The following is an 18,499-nucleotide window of genomic DNA, read 5'->3' on the forward strand; positions in this document are numbered from 1 at the left end:
ATTTACTCTAAGTTTTTTTGTGCTTGGTGCCTATTTTTAAGGTATCAAATTGATTAAAGTAGCATATAGCAATGCTAGAATATTCTTACTAAATTGAAATTCAAAATGCAATGGTGGTAGGGGGAGTTGAAAAGAGCCGTATCCGGCATCTTTTTGCAGGTGGCCTCTCGACTAGCCTAATATTTTGTTTTCATGAAAATGTTTTAACTAGCATCTTTTTGAAAACTTTTTGTCAGAAATTTAAAAAAGTAGTCTAAGTGGTTCATATGAATAATTTTTTTTGAGAACTATAAGTTTAAGCAACTAAGAAATCAAATAATTACAGTTCCCCAAATTGACTTAGGTGGGCGAAGTTAAGCTTTTTTAACAAGATAACTTAATTTAGAATGGTATATCTCACACATAATAGATTTGTGTACTGAGTCATAATTAAATTGAGAGTTTAACTAAATTTGTAGCACGTCAATTTACAAATTGTGTACAAAAACTGTTTTATACGGTGTTTTTGATGCGCTACGAAATCGGTTAAATTGGCGTTATAATTTTGTTTTGATAAGGAAATGTTTCTCTTTTTATCCACTTTTCTTTGGTTTGTTTTGGAAATGCATACTTGATACAAATTTTTTTTTAAAGTTAATGCGTGGCTAGGGGGATATTCTACAGTTGGTCATTTAAGGGGAGGGTGGGAGATTTTACGGTTGATCTTCTTTTGTACAATATGTTTGTTTTTGATAATGATTACCCTTGCGAAAAGCAATGGTATTCAGGGTGGACACGGTATCAGTGCGGTCAAAGCCAAATCAATGAGTAGCGTGATCTGTCAGTGCCATCATCAATGCCAGCAAATGAATATCAGTGCCATCAAATTAATATCAGTGTCAAATTTTTTGTTCATCGCGTTTTTTCACAGAGTCGTTCAAATTCAAAAATCTAAACAGGTACGAAGTATAAATTTTCATGTCATATGAGCAGTTCCGACAAAAAAAGAAATTGGTTGGGTAAAAAACAGTTGGGTAAAAGAGGCTGGGCCAATGAAAAATAGAGTGAAATGATTCTTCACTTTTTTGCGTTGATTATTACAAAATTGAAGAAATTTGGGCGGATTTAGTAAAATGACTGCGGTTCATAATAATTAGCTTGTTCAAGGTGCAGAGTTCAACTACACTATAGCCAGTGATACCCAGCTAAATAAGAAAAACTGAGACTTTCAACATAGATAAGGATAAAACAAATTGTAATCACTCTCAAATTTATTGTGCATGATGTATGTTTCAAAATTGAAAGAGATGAGAATTTTTAGACGCTAGCAAAGTGTATCAAACTGATTGATGTGCCATATAGCTCCCACTACCTTGATTTTCAAACAGAAAACAGCTCCACAAAAAAAGTGATCGTTCTTATATCATCTACCCAATATTCGACCTCGTTAGAAATCAGCTTCAGAATAAAGTGGTTCAGTTTGTATTAATCAAATCAACCAGCGATCAGTGTGTTCATTTCGTTTTTACATTGCAATTTTAATTTGCTTAATAGGTTTTTTTTGCTTTTTGTAAAATCGCAGAATTTTGGGCGGATTAAGTAAAATGACTCCTAAACTTATACTTGCAAAGTTTTGCAGGTAGGTTTAGGAAAAAGCCGGGCTCTTTTTCGATTTCCCCTCACATTTTAATTTACGATGTTTAAGTTAGAAGAAACAATCGGTTCACAATATTTTGCTCTTCGATTGGCTATGTTTTCAAGGACGCTCCAGAGTCTGATCCAGTTTTAAGAAAAGACAAAAAACAGTCTCATCTAAAAAATGACCACCTTCGTGGCATCTGCCCAAAATTCGGGCTTGCTAGAAGTCAGCTTAAGAATAAATTGATAGAATTTGTATCAACTAAATCAAACAGTGCAATCATTAAGTTCTTTGGATTTTTGCATTGATTTTTTTTTACAAAATCGTAGATTTTTGGGCAGATTAACTCAATTGACTCCTTACATTTTTGCATTGATTATTACAAAATCTGATTATTACAAGAAAGTTTGGCGGATTAAGTAAAATTTCCCACCATATTTTGAATTACGATATTAAGCATGAAGAGCAAATCGATTCACAATAGTTAACTTGTTCAACGTTCAAAGTTTAAATGCACTATAGCCAGTGATGTCCAGTTAACTAAGAAAAACAGACTTTAAGCATTAACCAAGTAAAACGTTTTAGCCAAATTGGTTTAAACAGTTTTGCCTCTAATAAATGAGGATTAAACAAATTGTAATTACTCTCAAATTTTTTGTGCATGGTGCAATTTTTTTATACCAAACTGGTTTAGCCAATTTTGTTTCTAATAGATGAGGATGAAACAAAGTATTTACTCTAATTTTTTTTGTGCCTATTTTTAAGGTATCAAATTGATTAAAGTAGCATATAGCAATGCTAGAATAATGTTATGAAATTGAAATTCAAAATGAAATGGTGGTAGGGGGAGTTGAAAAGAGCCGTATCCGCCATCTTTTTGCTGGTGGCCTCTCGACTAGCCTAAATTTTTGTTTTCATGAAAATGTCCTAACTAGCATCTTTTTGAAAGCTTTTTGTCAGAAATTTAAAAAGAGTAGTCTAAGTGGTTCAATATGAATTATTTTTTTTGAGAACTATAAGTTTAAGCAACTAAGAAATCAAATAATTACAGTTCCCTAAATTGAATTAGGTGGGCGAAGTTAAGCTTTTTTAACAAGATAACTTAATTTAGAATGGTATATCTCACACATAATAGTTTTGTGTACTGAGTCATAATTAAATTGAGAGTTTAACTAATTTTGTAGCACGTCAATTTACAAATTGTGTACAAAAACTGTTTTATACGGTGTTTTTGATGCGCTACGAAATCGGTTAAATTGGCGTTATAATTTTGTTTTGATTAGGAAATGTTTCTCTTTTTATCCACTTTTCTTTGGTTTGTTTTGGAAATGCATACTTGATACAAATTTTTTTTTAAAGTTAATGCGTGGCTAGGGGGATATTCTACAGTTGGTCATTTAAGGGGAGGGTGGGAGATTTTACGGTTGATCTTTTTTTGTACAATGTTTTTTTTTTGATAATGATTACCCTTGCGAAAAGCAATGGTATTCGGGGTGGACACGGTATCAGTGCGGTCAAAGCCAAATCAGTGAGTAGCGTGATCTGTCAGTGCCATCATCAATGTCAGCAAATGAATATCAGTGCCATCAAGTTAATATCAGTGCCAAATTTTTTGTTCATCGCGTTTTTTCACCGAGTCGTTCAAATTCAAAAATCTAAACAGGTACAAAGTATAAATTTTCATGTCATATGAGCAGCATCGACAAAAAAGAAATTGGTTGGGTAAAAAACAGCTGGGTAAAAGAAGCTGGGCCAATGAAAAATAGAGTGAAATGATTCTTCATATTTTTGCGTTGATTATTACAAAATTGAAGAAATTTGGGCGGGTTTAGTAAAATGACTCCTCAAATAAAATTTTACCTCACATTTTAAATTACAATGTTGAAGTGTGAAGAGCAAAGAGCAAACCGGTTCACAATAATAAGCTTGTTCAACATGCAAAGTTTAATGGCACTATAGTCAGTGATGTCCAGTTAAGTAAGACTGAGACTTTAAGCATTAACGAAGTAAAATATTTTAACCAGTTTGGTTTAACCAGTTTTGCTTCTAATAGATAAGGATAAAACAAATTGTAATTACTCTCAAGTTTTTTGTGCATGGTGCATGTTTCAAAGGTAAATGAGATGCGAAAATTTTTTGGACGTTAGCAAAGTGTATCAAATTGATTGAAGTAGCATATAGCTAATTCTCCCTTGTTTAAAAAAAAAACAGAAACAGCTCCATGGAAAAATGACCATTCTTATATCATACCCAATATTCGATCTTAGTAGAAATTAGCTTCAGAATAAAGTGGTTGAGTTTGTATTAATCAAATCAACCAGTGCTCTCAGTTTGTTTTTTCGTTTTTACATTGCAAATTTAACGAAGGAGGAGATTTTACGGTTGATCTTTTTTTTTGTACAATATGTTTGATTTCGATAATGGTTACCCTTACGAAAAGCAATGGCATTCAGGGTGGCCACGGTATCAGTGCGGTTAAAGCCAAATCAATGCGATGCGTGATCTGTCAGTGCCATCATTAGTTACAGCAAATGAACATCAGCTCCAAGTTTTTTTTTCACCGCGTTTCTTCACTGAGTCGTTCAAAATCAAAAATCTAAGCAGGCTTACACAAAATAAGTTTTTTCATGTATTACGAGCAGCTCCGAGAAAGAAGAAGTTAGTTGGGTAAAAATCAGTTGGGTAAAAAAAAAAGCTGGGCCAATGAAATTAAGTTGGATCACAAAGCCAAAAGAGGCTATTTTTTTCCAAAAAAAACTGTCAGTGACTGGCATTGATTTTCATTAGTGCCGTCAGTGCCTGCGATTTCGCGGACACTGTGGCCACCCCGGTGTTCAATTGGGTACTAGATTTTTTCTCTTAAATAACTTTGTTCACAGAATGGTCAAATTTGTAGGAATGTTAAGTTTCAAGACATGCTCAATTTCTTGAAAGTTCAAATAAAACTACCTCTATTAAGGTAGTGAATAGCTGTAGTTGATTTCCGGGTTAATTTTTTTTTCGAGTTGGTGGTTTTTGCCCTGGTTTCCGTTGGTTCATTTTCAGTTTTTTAAAATGAATTTAGATTATTTGGTATTGTTGTTATCGACGTGCCTTGTAGAGCATGAGTTTTGTTTCGATTTTAAAATAGTTTGCTAAAGTTGAAAGTTTAATAATTGGTCGGTTTTTCAAGTCTGATTTTTAAATAATTTTTACCTGTTTTTTGATAATAAGTTTAAGTGTTTTATGTAGTTTTTTTTATTAAATAGTTTTGGCTTATGTATAATTGCGTAATCAATTTATATTGCATAGTTTTGAGAGTAAGAAGTTCCTCTTTGACAAAATCAGGTGTTATGAAATTGTATGGGATTTCATTTTTTAAAGTTTATGGTTTTTGGACACGCTCTGAAAAATTTTCTCATTTTCGCTGGTGTTTGAATTTTTCTCGACAACTTCTTCACTGCTTTTCGATAAATTTTATCAATGAAAGACCCAATATTTTATTGTCTGTCTGCATACTTCCATTGTTGCTTTTTACTTAACTCTACCGTCAAAGGCTTTCGAAAATTTAAACGGAGAATATTGGACTCATTTTCTTGGATTTTTGTTTTCTCACCGTCTACGAATTCTGAGATTTGATTTTATTGGCAAAAAAATTGGTAGTGGGGATATCTCTGCATAATTTATGACGTCATTACTTAAAAAGTAAAATGTTGTGATCTCAAAATAGCCATTTTTGTCAGTTTGGTAAAATTTTTTTGAAGTTTTCTTATTTCCTCAAAAATGTTCTCCTCATATCTTGAATTAAGGGTTCAATCGAAAAAGCAGCTTGAGTGAATGCTCCCGAGGTAAGCGTCGAAGCCTCGATTTTGTAGAAAATTAGATATAGTATTCGGGAAAGTCAAATTTATTTGAGTATTGGAGCGTCTTTTGGAAACTTTATTACTTCTTTTTAGAAAACTACCCTGTCAAGTCTTATATCAAAAGTTTAATGGAAATAAAGGATTTTGGCAATCCTACTTGCATTAGCGAATATGCCCTAATTTTTGTAACCTCCCAGGGAAAAGTCAAGCTTTTGAAAATTTGATCGTTTTTTCGGAAATTTTTGGATGTTCTCAAAAATTTACTCTACCTGGATTTCGCTATTCTTTGCTGGATAAAATGGTAGGTCTTTGTTAAGTGTCAATGAACTTAGTTCAGACTCTTTTATAATTCGCGATGATTTTTTCCTTTTTTCAGAAAAAGTGTTAATATTTGTTTGGCTTAATTTTACTTGATCGCTGCTAGGCTTTGATTTTTTTCCAAGTTGATTTCGTTTCCTTTGTTGAAAAGAAGGCACATTCCACCATCGAACAGCAAAACTGTGAAGGTTACAAAAAATGTGATCAAGTTCTAGTTTGAAAAGTGGAATATATTTTTCAGATTTCACGGCGAAATAAAAAATTTACAAATCAATACGGTTTTTTCAACGTCAGTTAATTTTAGCTAGAAAGTGTCAATCATAAGTTGTTCTAAAAGTTCAAAGGGCTTTCAGACCATCTGTTTTTTCTTTGCAATTAGAAATATGAGATTTTTTCATGAAACAAGTCAGTAGTTTTTTCTGTTTAACCGCGTTCATTGATTCTTTTCAAACTGTATGTTGGCCATGTTTTATGTAGAAAAAAGCCGTTTTTCTTATGGGTTTTTGTCATGAATTACCCTGCCGAATCTGAGATTGAGGGTTCAGTCGAGGAAAGAGGTAGCGAAAATTTTTGTGCAGTATTTTTTTTCTGACTGAAAGGCTTTCTGTTTTTGTATCGCAAGTGATGCGAAGCTCAGCTTCACCTCGGTGTTGAATTTAGTGTTTCAATTTTTCATGCTAGCCGATATGAATTTCAGTTGTTTAAAAGCGTTTATGCTAGTCGATCGATACACCTTTTTTCTCGACCCGGTCATGCTTTTTAGTGGAAATCCCAATTCTGTTCTCTACAGAGTTCTCGTTGTTTCTGAGTTTTGTTCCTCGAGTCCCAATTGGAGTTTTTGGTATTTTCTAATTTCTATAAAACTCGGAAAATCAAGTTAGCTGATCTAAGTAAATTTTTATAACGAAATTGGGACACGTTTACAAGCAAATGCAATATATTTTATTCAACTAATAAAAACGAGGCATTTTTACTTTATTTAGCCTCCAATTGACTGTTTTCCCATTTTTTGCCAAATGCGCCTGTATTTGTCGTTTGATTCGCATTTTTTGCATTTTTCTAGCTTGACTATACCGTTTGAGCTATCAGTCTTGCATTTGTAAAAAAAATCACTCCAATTTTGTTAGAAATTTTGTATTTTCATTTTTCTTTATTTAGGGTGGCATAACCGAAAAGACTCCAATATCTCCCAAACCGATCTAAGGGGGAGAAAATATGAGGTTTTCAGGAAATAATTTTGAGTATAGCCTGGATTTATACAAAATTGACAGTTCCATTAGAGAAATTTGAGTAACAAAAACCTTAATTTATTTAGTTTGGTAATAAACATCGTTCAAATACAACACATGAAATTTGTAAAACCCACTTTTGTTTGCGTTTGTTGGATCTACAGGATCTACACCCTTAAAAACAACCAGGTCCCTGGAGAATAAGAAACCTAGAGATCTCAAACTATTCAGCGCCATTCAAAAAGATGTCGCAGTATGTTTTCCAATAAGTTTTTCGTTCCGTAATTTCCGAAAAGTCACCGCTCACCATTTCAAGGTGGAAAAGTTTAAAAGCTGCCAAAATTGAGTTTTGATGAGAAATAAGTCAACCCACTTATGGTTGTTAAATCGTAAAATAAGTTGAAGCGAGCATATTTTTTTATATTAACAACATAGTAATTACAATTTTTGGCTCAACATTTTTCGCCAATTTTTTTAAATGAATAATGGAAATATAACTTAGTTCTCTAAATTATTTCATGCGAAATTCAGCTGGACCTGTCTATCCTACTTGCTTTTTCGAGGGACCACTCTATCATAGTAGTACCAAACTGTATACCTTTTAAAATTTTTAAGTGGCTAGGGGAACATTCTACGGTTAGTCACATAGTGGAGAGATTGTACGGTTGATGCCAGGAGTAGTAGCAGATTAAAGGGGGTTAGTCAAAACACAAGGTTTTTGGTCGAAACTTTCCAAAAAATGTAGCGCAGAAACTTTGGTCAAAATAGGGTTTGACTCAAAGTATGATAGTCGGGAAAATTTTTGAAAATCCGCCCTGAACATTTTGGAGAGATATATTTTTATAGAACTAATAAAAACAAAGCATTTTTACTTTATTTAGCCTCCAACTGACTGTTTTTCCCATTTTTTTACCGTTTAACGCGCATACGTTTCATTTTTAAAAAAGATGCCAAATGCGCCTGTTTTTGTCGTTTAATTCGCTTTTTTCTAGCTTGATTTTACCGTTTGGTGTATCAGTCTTGCATTTGTAAACAAAATCAGTCCAATTTTGTTTGAAAATTTGTATTTTCATTTTTCTTTATTTAGCGTGGTATAACCGAAAAGACTCCAATATCTCCCAAACCGATCTAAGGGGGAGAAATTATGAGGTTTTCAGGAAATAACTCTGAGTATAGCCTAGATTTATACAAAATTGACAGTTCCATTAGAGAAATTTGAGTAACAAAAACATTAATTTATTTAATTTGGTAATAAACATCATTCAAATACAATACCTGAAAATTGTAAAACCCTTTTTTGTTTGCGTTTGTTGGATCTACAGGTACTGCTGTGATGGAGTGGTCCCTTAAAAACAACCAGGTCCCTGGAGAATAAGACACCTAGAGCTCTCAAATCGTTTAATAATTATGATTACGCCTTTCAGAAAGATGTCGCAGTATGTTTTCCAATAAGTTTTTCGTTCCGTAATTTCATGTTTTGTTACCTCTTAAAACATCCCCCTCACCATTTTAATGTTGAAAATTTAAAAAAAAAACCGCCGATAGTGGGTTATGGCTCTTTTCCAGTCCCCCCCCCCCTTTCAAAATACCTAGTTTTATTTTTGTTTTACGTGTTGTTACGGTTAAATGCGTGATGTTACGCTGTAAAGTATGAAGAACAAATCTGTTCACAATTGTCGATTTGTTCACCACGCCAAATTTTATTGCCTTCTGACAACGTTAATTAAGCTTTTCAAATTTGAATTTGAAAGGGGGGAAACTGGAAAAGAGCCTGGGTTTTGATAAAAAAGTCAACCCAATCATATGGTTGTTAAACCGTAAAATAAAGTAAAGCGACCAAATTTCAATATATAAACAATAGTGATTACAATTTTCAGTCTGAAAAGTTTTTGGCTGAACATATTTTGCAAGATTTTTGAAATGAATAATTTATAACACAAATTAGTTTTCAAAATTATAACATGCGAAATGCATGCGGGACCTGTCTATCATAGTTGCTTTTTCGAGGGACCACTCTATCATAGTAGTACCAACTATGGTACTGCAACAGCTCGCAAAATCAGCAGCTCGCAAAATTTAAGGAAAGCGACAACTCGCAAGTTTTTGAAGCTATGAGTTTCAGTAAACAATCAAGGTTTTTGTCACAAACAATCAAGGTTTTCAGAAACAATCAAGGTTTTTTCAGAAACAATCAACTGGAAAAATGAACTTGGCTCTTTTCCAGTCCCCCCTTTATTTTTTTCTGAAAATCATTATAGGAAAGTCTATTTAAACTGACTTTTCATGTTAGAAACTGCAATAAAACGTGTCAGCATGTGAACACATTTCTAGAACATTTCTAACATGCAAATTGCCGTGCTGCGTGAACAATTTTTTTAAATCTTTGTTTTATAATTTAACAAGGGGGTGGGAAACTGGAAAAGAGACGGGAACTTAATTAATTAATTCGCATTGAAAAGTGGAGAATTTGAGAGCAGAAGTGAGATGAACTGAAAAAAAATTTCCTGTTTTTTCACTTTTAAGTTTTTTCTAAAATGTACAATAGTATGAAAAAGATACGCCCCACAAGGGACTCGAACCCTTGACCGTTGGATTAAAAGTCCAACGCTCTACCGACTGAGCTAGCAGGGCTCTGAGTACAGTCTAGAGTAGCTGAATTTGTTATAGCTCGAGTATTCACAAATTAGACAAAACAACAAAATATTCGTACAAAGCAGTCTAATTGTCCACGTTGCTTACTCGCTCACTTCACAACGAAAGAAGTTCCAATCGGGTCTAGGACAACAAGCCGACGGGACTTCAAGCCGAAATTTAAACATTACAAGCACCTAAAAATGCTAAAGTTAATCATTAAAATATTTATTTTGAAAAAAAAAAACAGGCAAGTTTAGTTCATCATAAGCGTTCTTCATGACAACGCACCACTTCAGAGTGGCATCAGAAAGTTAGATCAGCCGGATTTTGAAATGCATAAATTATACACATGAAAAACCCCTTGAACAATGTTTTAATTTTTTTTATTCCTGAACTTCAATCATTCATAGGAAAAGGATCTTAGAGGTGCAATTGTGATTTTGATAGAGTAGCCCGCTCTTTTTCCTTTCCCCCTTCCCCTTGCGAATTACTGTAAAATTACTGTTCCCATCAACCGATTGTTATGAACATTGACATGCTAACTAATTAGGCCATGACAAACATATTTGGTCGTCAAAATAACCTCGTAAAACCCTCATTGCACTATAAAATTGATGCTGATGTGAGGTGAGGGGTACTACAATACAATGATAGAGTGGTCCCTCGAAAAAGTAACTATGATAGACAGGTCCCGCATGCATTTCGCATGTTATAATTTTGAAAACTAATTTGTGTATAAATTATTCATTTCAAAAATCCCACTGTTGTTATTGACTTGTTTATTTAACCGTTAACTGTTTCATTTTTGTTCAGGTAAGCCTCGAAGATGTTCACATGTGTTCCTTTACGAAGAGAGAAGAGCGCTGCAGAGGAAGAGAGCCAAAGTGCGCTGGTTGCAGATGAAGAGGCCGGCAGACCCTGTCAACTTCAGAGACATTCCTGCGCATATTCCCAGGGCTATCCCGGTGGGGTCAAAGGTCACAGCTTATTTGTACCAGAGCGCAGAAGTTCAGTCAGGGTTGTACACGGGTTAGTTTCTTAGATTCGTTTTGATCTGAATGCGCTTTGCTTTTGTTACAGTTAATCAATAGGCTTGAAATTGCGTATAATTCCTGCAAGCCCAAATTATGTACCAGTCTTGAAAATGTAGCTTTGAAACCAAATATTTGTGTTAAGGAACTGTAGCTGCAATCGATGTGGCCACAAATCTGTACAGAATCAATTTCCCCAAACTAGGCATCGGATCCTTCTGGATTTCAGACGCCGAAGTGTGGTGTCCAGACAAGTACGTGCTCCGACCTCTGGACTCGTTCATGGACGTGAAGAGACAAATAACACTTCACAAAGAGCCAAACATACCATCCGATGTCTCCAAAGCGGAACCAGGAGCAGTCATTGTCACCGAGACTGACACGGGACTCTCGAGCGAGAACCCGGAGCCTTCTACGGTCATCGAAAGTAACGCTGCGTTTGGAGGGTTCCCTATCAAGTTTTTAGGGACTCTAGTCCATTTAACAAAATTGCTAACGAGGAAGAAATACTTGATCGATAAATTATGCTGCGAAAATTCGTTAGCCGAGGAGACTATAGCAAGAAATCTTGATTTTACCCTTGATTTTCAACAAAAGTATGCTAGCTTGCTGTTGGAGTTGGAAGTGATAAATAAAGACTTGGTGCATCATTTAGAATCAGCTAAAAAGCTAGCTCGGAATGTGACGCCTAATAATGAACATTCCCTCTTACTTACCGATCACAAGTCTAAGTGTGATGAAAAAGCGGTACAGTTGGTAGAAAAGTTAACTAGTTGCCAATTACCCGAAAATTCTACTAATCTTATTACAAAACTAGCCTCTGCCTTATTACAATTGAAATCTATGGCGGAAGGAGAAACGAGAGCTTTCGACACGAAGTCTTTGAATGATACACTTGCAGATATGAAATCGAATCTGAGAACATCAAACCAGAATATATTTCAGAGAGACGTAGAAGTCAATGTTGCGCATATTCAATCCTCTATTAAACTTTTCGGCAGTTTACAATCTCTAAACACAACTTAACTTGAATGCTTGCTTGTGTTTTTGAAATATTTTATTGTGTTCGAAATTTGAAACCCTTTGAAAAAAATTTTTTTTTTCGAAGCAATATCAAAAATTTCCTGAAAGTTTTGTGATTGTTACCCTCAAAAAGTTTTCTTTGTAACTTTAGAATATAAAGTTCACAACGATACGATATCATACCGGAAACCAGAATTTTTTCTGAAAAAAAAACGTGTCTTGCGGAGTCTCAGTGATTCCATATATATTTTTGTCCTGTGTTGGCTGTTTGATTTGCCAACGCTCTCATCGCACCACTCACAAAGTTGGCGCAAATTTGAAGAAATGTATCCTTTTTAAAGCTTTTACGAATATGGTCAGAACTTTTTCTGATACTTGCACAGAAACTGGCTACTGTTGTTCTTAGTTTATTCCCTTTCTATTGGAAGGAGTTATGTGTTCGGATGTTCTGATTGCACGTTTTTTGTGCTCAAGCGATGAATTAGAGTGAGTTTTTTTTATGTTGAAGCGTTCTCATCTGTCATTTTTTTCAGAAAACGCAAACAATCGTGAGAAAAATCGCCTGAAATTTGATTCCACGGCTAGCTATTAAATCTTTTCTCGTGGCTGAACTCAAATTTTCTGTTCTCGTAACTGAAATTTTTGGTTGCAAGTTTTTTTCAAAGGGACCCCCCAACGTTTGGCTGGCCAACATCAAAAATAATTAAAAGGTGCCTTCGGCGCGAATTTAACTAAATTTGAGGGGAAACCGCGCAATTTTTTGGTCAAATATTTTTTAAAATGCTCAAAACGTCATTTTTAGCCTGTTTTTTTTTCGAAAATATGCCTGTGGCGAATTTTTTTTAGCTAATAGGGTAGGGTCCTTATAGTATTTTCCAAGAGCTCGGAAAATCAAATTGAGGTCAAAAGGTTGACAAAATTTTCAATTTTTTTTCTTCAAAAAACCACCCCCATAGCCAGAAAACAAATTCTGCGCACGCAACTGCTTGATGTTAAGGTTTTGTATGCAATTGATAATTTATTGATAATTTGGAAGTTTGTCATATTGAGCGAGTGGTTTTCGATAAAAGAAAACTGGGAAATTGTTTTTTTTTTGTAATTTAAACTAAGAGAGAAAAGTATATGATCTCAGCAGCCACCGGCCTTGCTTGTTTCAATTTGCATATTCCGCTACAAAACTTTCAGGTTAATCAGGTTATTTCGAGAAACTGGAAAGGCAGTTTGAACTACTATTATTTGAACTGTAATGCTTGCGTTGTATTACGTGCGATTATCAAATGAAAAAAATTTGCACCTGTATAGTCTTTCTAATCTAGTAGGCCGACTGAAGTTACTGAGCGTAAGGACTTTTTTATTACAGTCTATAAATTATAGATTGTAATCAAAATGGCTGTGGTGTTAGTGAATAGAGTCGACCTCCTGATTTAGTAGCGGAGACGCAGTTGCCTGCAGTTGTAATGTTTCTGCGTACCAATGCTTGTAGCGTGGATATTTTCATACAGAAATTTTTCAGCATCACCAGCCGCTGTGATTCAGTTGAAACGACTTCACCAAGGTGTCAAATTGTCTGATGAATTTTACACTTACGATAGCAAGTATTTTATAATCGTTGATAACATAAGTTTTAAGCTCGCAGGCAGAACTTTGATCCGAAGTGACGGTCCTTGAAGATTCATTTTGAATACATTTCAGTCCCTTAAGACTCAAGAGCCAACATGTAGCATAGTACAAATTGGTATTCATTAATGATATGGTATCATCTCAATGGTAAAACTCAGGTAAAAAAATCAGTATAGCTGCTTAAAAACATGAAAATCGTATAATAAGGCCCACTCAAAGTGAGTTTGAACTATGTGGACAATTTTTGAGTTCTTGAGCTTGCTAGCTATCGATCTTCTCTTTATGTTTTCTAAATTGGCGATGAATGCCTTTGTGCGATTCTTCAACTGACGTGTAAGCTCACATTTGTTATTTTCTAACAATGCTTGATTGACGTACTTATTTATTGTTAATTCGACTATGTTCTACCGTCTTTGGTCTTTCTTTTGATGACCTAATCTTACAACTTCTCGAAGAATTTTTTGTTCAATTAAACTGATTTGGTTTGTACTTTGTTAACGCTGCAATGGGCGACGAATTAAAAGGCTCCGAAGAACGCTATCAGGCTCTGAAAACAAAATACGAGGATCTAAGGGCCAAATATAACACAGTAGTGAAGGAAAATAATCAGTTTCAGAACCAACTCGATCTTAAAAAATCTGAGTTCGAAGCGCTGAAGAAGTCTTCAAAAGAATCTTCGTCTAAACTTCTATTGCAAGTTGCGGATATTCAGAAAGAAAAAACGAATTTGAGCAGAAGCTTGAACGCCAAAGACAAAGAAAATGAGAATCTGCGAGCTGATATAGCGGATAATGATAAATTTATGGATGGAGTTCGCCGAGAAATAATTGAGTTCAGAGATGCGAAGAATAGCCAAGTTGAACAGTTGCAGCAGCAGTTGAACGCTTTGAAACAAGCATCGACTAATGAAGCAGTGCAGGTTAGGGGTTCAAAATTGTCTTAATTAACTAAATCATTTGGTCAAAATCTTATTTATTGAATGAATTTATTCAGCCACTGATTTAACACATTTAAACAGTAGAAAAAGTCATTATCCTTTTGTTTTTCGTTCAATTGGTTATAAGGTTCGGGATCTATAATATTAGTGATTATATTATTAGAAAATTCAAGAGAGGCTTTAAGACGTTCCGACATGTCACCAGTTAAAACCCGAAATTTGTTCGAGCAAGATGTTATGATTGTAAAATTCTGGTTTAATTTTCCCCTTCTTTAGGACCAAGCCAAGATACTGGCAGAGTCAGCGGCCAAAATTCAGTCTCTAGAAGAGGAAAATCGGACATTGAAGAAAGAGGTCAATGACCTACAGGAATCTCTGAGTGAGCATGCGTCCGATTTAGAGAAGCTTCGAGCTATCGAGGACGACAGTCAGACGTTCAAGGGGCTAAAACAGCAACTGGAGGTAAAGGGCGATACCCTTCGGCGCTTTAGATTAAATAATTTGGTTATTTTACCAAAGGAACTATCAGTTTAGCGTTAACATATCCAAAGATGAAAATACAGTTAATTCCGAAATCTCTGCCGCTAAAATTCATGTTTGCTGTCAAAAATGATTGTTTAAGAGTAATGAACGTAGTGGAAACTCTTATATAGGTCTTGCTGGTTTTTTTTGTTGTTTTTTTTAGGAAAAGTTTTAAAAGTCTCTAATAACTACAGATGTGCAATCATACATATTGATGCATTTATTAATGCACCTAGGTACCTTTGCATTTTTTGAGTTCAATTGAAATTCATCTGCTGAAAGTAACGGAAATAGCACTCTCCAAAAACGAACGTGAAATGGCGCAAAAAAAAACGTAAACGATTTCTAGTTTCGAAAGTGAATATCATTTTTAGATTTCCAACGGAATAAAAACTTTACCTATTGATCCAGTTTTCTCTAGCTGGGTTTATGTTTATCAAAAAAGCGCCAATCATAAATTGCTCTAGCATTTCAAAGATCTTCAAGGGCATATATTTTTTTTCTTATAATTCGAAAGTTGAGATTTCTTAAGAAAGTCAGTGTTTTTTTTTATGTTAACTGAGTATATTTTTATACTTTTTTCCAATTAGAATAACTGCACTTAACTTCGAAAGGATAGGTAACGAGATTCGCTAATCGGCTTCAATCCTACCCTGTCTATTTTCACACAACAAAATAATTTATCGAAATTACTGAGTAAATTTTGATACTTTTTCCAAATAGAATAACTGCACTTAATTTCGAAAGGATAGGTAACGAGATCGGCTGATCTGCTGCAAACCTAGCCTGTATTTAAACACAACAAAATGAGTAAACCTTCCCTTACTCATTCCCAGTTTATTATACCTCTGTTAGATTTAACTCAGTAAGCTCCTGAGCCCGTATTACCTTTTTTATTTTTCCCGGCTCGCTCTGGGAATCGAACCCATTATCCCTGGTGTCCCAGTCGCATATTTTACCTCTACGCCACCGCCACTGGTGCTTATGTGAAAACAAAAGGGGCCATTCCGTTTAGTTACGGTAAGTGTACAAGCTGGATAGAGCCATACCAGCGTTATAAAATTGCTTATTTATATCAGCAAACTATCATTTTATCAATGAAGTCATATAACAGCATTGAATGCCGTCCTTCCTCTACAATAGCGCTAATAGAGTTGGCGATAAATGGAACTTTGCGAAGCGATCTGCCCCCTTTTATACAATGTATAGAGCTCCTCAGGAGTGAATATATAATTAATTAAATACAAAATTTTTTTTGTTTCCTGTGTTATATAATGTAGTTTACTCAAAGATAAACACGACGAGTCTGGCGGCAATAACCCAGTTACTTTGAGGGTATTATACAGCTTTATAGAACTTGAACGTATGGAACATTTTTCCAATATTCGATTGGCTATTTTTGTCCTTTGATTAGTTTTGTATATTTTTTAATCCTCATTTGTTTTTATGTAGCATTTTTTAGAGATCTTAACTAATTTACATAAAATACATTTTTGTAGGCGGTGGCCAGAAAGCTATCAGCAGTGGAGCTCCAGAGATGTCGCCAGTCAAGTCAATCGAACGGAGATACAGATGAAGTGTTTGGAGAGGGCAAGGGTAGTGGGGGAGTGCGATTGAGGAAGGCATCGAGCAACCTATCAGCTCTGATCAAAGGACAATACCTATCAAAGAAAAGTGGATCTCATTCTGATGCGAACAATCAAAACTAATCATATAGTTTTCCTGGGTCATAATCTTCCTTACTTTGATTTCTTTTCTGTCAACTTATTTGATACGATGCACGAATTTGGAAATCAAAAAAAATGTATGTCCATAAACTGTCGGCCACGTAATAGTTTTGTTTGTACTTCTAATGAGATTTCAGTCTGTAGATTAGTAATTGAATAAAATCTACTATTAGTATTACATGATTTTTAAATTCCTCTCAGCTTTTGGATGTAAAACGAAGTGGATCAACTTCGTTGTTTTGAAAACCAACTGTTAAGATTTTTTACGCTGTGTTACGTCCAAAGATCCTGCTCGTTTTTCGTAAAAGTCACGGAATCGATGCGGTAAAAGTTTCTTGCAGAGAAAATAGGCAATCGAATTGGCAGATCTCTAACAATTTTAGTAGAAAAGTTTTTTTTTAGTTTTTGAAACTAAACCTGACTTATTGCTGGGCTACATCTGATTTTGTAATGTTTTGAGGTTTTTCAAGAACCCGGTTAAAACTGCAGTAATAATACGAATATCATCATCAGAATAGGTTTTTAAAATACTTTGTATGGCAATGTTTACAAATAATGCGCAAATATCGATACATCAGATAACTAAGTGGTTTTTATTTAATCGGAAAGAAGTTAGAATCCGAACTTAGAAAAATAGGTTCCGTGATAATTCGGTAAAACTTCCAAAAAAAATCGGTTGTGTTGCTCATGCTGCTCTTGTTAAAATTAGCTTTCTGATTGATACGCAATCGAGTTCGAGCATTTTCAAAAATTCATGCAGACGGAAAACAGGGTTCAGTTCCAAAAATATTAACTTCTTCAAAACGAACCGTAGAAATAAGACGCAAAATTATCAATTGGGGCTTTTAACTTGAAAACAACCTCTAAGTTTTTGCTCAGGCGAATTTTCAGGACAAAAAGTAGTATGTTTTTTTAAACAAAACAGACAGTAGTGTAGTAAAGCCATTATCGATTAATAGTTTTTCAATCCTATTTGAAACTCAAGCAATTAACATGTATTAAGCAAGATAAGTTGACTTCAGAAAAAAACTATTAAAATAAAGTTAAACAAATAAGTGAAATTAATAAATTAAAGCAACATCGTTTTTTTTGAAAAAAAATTAGCGAAATTGTTTTCATTTTATTTCGAGAAGAAGCAAAAAGATTTTCAAAAAGAAGCTAAAAGGTTTTCATTTTAAAAAAGGACAACATAAAAATCATCACATTCGCTTAACAAAATTGTCTAAAATTTGGATATTTTGATTATTCAATAGTGTTGAAAAATGAAGATTTCATACACCGAATGCGATTTTTTTTTTCATATTTATTGGTCTACAGACAAAATATCCCTTACCTTAAGGTCCCAAAGTCTGTACAGGCTACGGCGGTACTGGGAAGCTGGGTGACGGAAAAAGACAAATTATTTTGATATTGGCTCCTGTAACCCCCCAAAATCTCAGAACTGTGGGTTTCCAGAATGTTTTTTGGAAAATCAGTTGAAATTTAAGACGAACTCAATTGAGCAAAATAAAATAAATAAATTTCGATTGAGTCTGTATGGAATCTATTTACAATGTTTGCTATTCGTTCGTTCAACTCTCGGTACTTCTTAAGACTGGGGTTGCTATTTTCCCCCACGGCTTTTAGAATATTGAAATTTTGGTTGGCTGCATCGTGTTTGAATTTGTCCAGGGACGTATAAATAGTAGGATGACTGCCTTGTCCTGTGTTCTGCTACCCCAACGTCATGTATTGAGTTTGTTGTTGTCGCTTATTTGTTGGGAAAGTAATTATTCACTTCTTTCCGTTTGTGCTTCAAATCTCTGAATAAAAACATTAAAAAAAAATTTCTTCATGCCTTGAATTATTTTCAACAGCCAAAACAAGAACGCATAACTGCTTGATTTTTGCCCTCGATAGCAGAATTTGCACGAGATGTTTGGTTTTTGCCCTCGGACACTGGCCTGATTTTTGCTCTCGATAGCAGAATTTGCACAGAATATATGGCGCAAGAAAGAA

The 18,499-nt window shown here is 34.5% G+C and overlaps 2 protein-coding genes and 1 non-coding gene across 3 annotated transcripts in view; 2 read left to right on the forward strand and 1 right to left on the reverse strand.

Annotated features, from left to right (window-relative positions):
• Positions 1-11,773, forward strand: part of LOC134847589 (protein lin-9 homolog) — a 48,212-nt gene extending 36,439 nt beyond the window's left edge. The window contains exons 3-4 of the mRNA XM_063864691.1: positions 10,455-10,670; positions 10,818-11,773. Coding sequence (XP_063720761.1) covers positions 10,455-10,670; positions 10,818-11,698 — 1,097 coding nt within the window. The 3' untranslated portion in view covers positions 11,699-11,773. The remainder of the gene's footprint in view (positions 1-10,454; positions 10,671-10,817) is intronic.
• Trnak-uuu (transfer RNA lysine (anticodon UUU)) lies at positions 9,566-9,638 on the reverse strand. The gene has a single exon. It is a non-coding gene; the product is annotated as a tRNA-Lys (tRNA).
• A 1,706-nt stretch (positions 11,774-13,479) lies between the features above and the next one.
• Positions 13,480-16,679, forward strand: LOC134856887 (uncharacterized). Its single transcript, XM_063873181.1, has 3 exons — positions 13,480-14,234; positions 14,529-14,714; positions 16,274-16,679. Exons 1-3 carry the CDS (start codon positions 13,821-13,823, stop codon positions 16,481-16,483), a joined length of 810 nt encoding a protein of 269 aa, XP_063729251.1. The 5' UTR covers positions 13,480-13,820; the 3' UTR covers positions 16,484-16,679.
• Positions 16,680-18,499: the final 1,820 nt, after the last annotated feature.

This window comes from Symsagittifera roscoffensis, chromosome 1 (assembly GCF_963678635.1).
Source record: "Symsagittifera roscoffensis chromosome 1, txSymRosc1.1, whole genome shotgun sequence".
In the NCBI taxonomy this organism is placed as follows: Eukaryota; Metazoa; Xenacoelomorpha; order Acoela; family Convolutidae; genus Symsagittifera; species Symsagittifera roscoffensis.

Excerpts from the sequence above, each read along its gene's own strand:
- LOC134856887 (XM_063873181.1), top strand. The coding sequence starts at position 13,821 with ATGGGCGACGAATTAAAAGGCTCCGAAGAACGCTATCAGGCTCTGAAA. Across the intron at positions 14,235-14,528 it reads CGACTAATGAAGCAGTGCAG|GACCAAGCCAAGATACTGGC; the intron begins GTTAGGGGTTCA and ends CCCCTTCTTTAG. Across the intron at positions 14,715-16,273 it reads GGCTAAAACAGCAACTGGAG|GCGGTGGCCAGAAAGCTATC; the intron begins GTAAAGGGCGAT and ends ACATTTTTGTAG.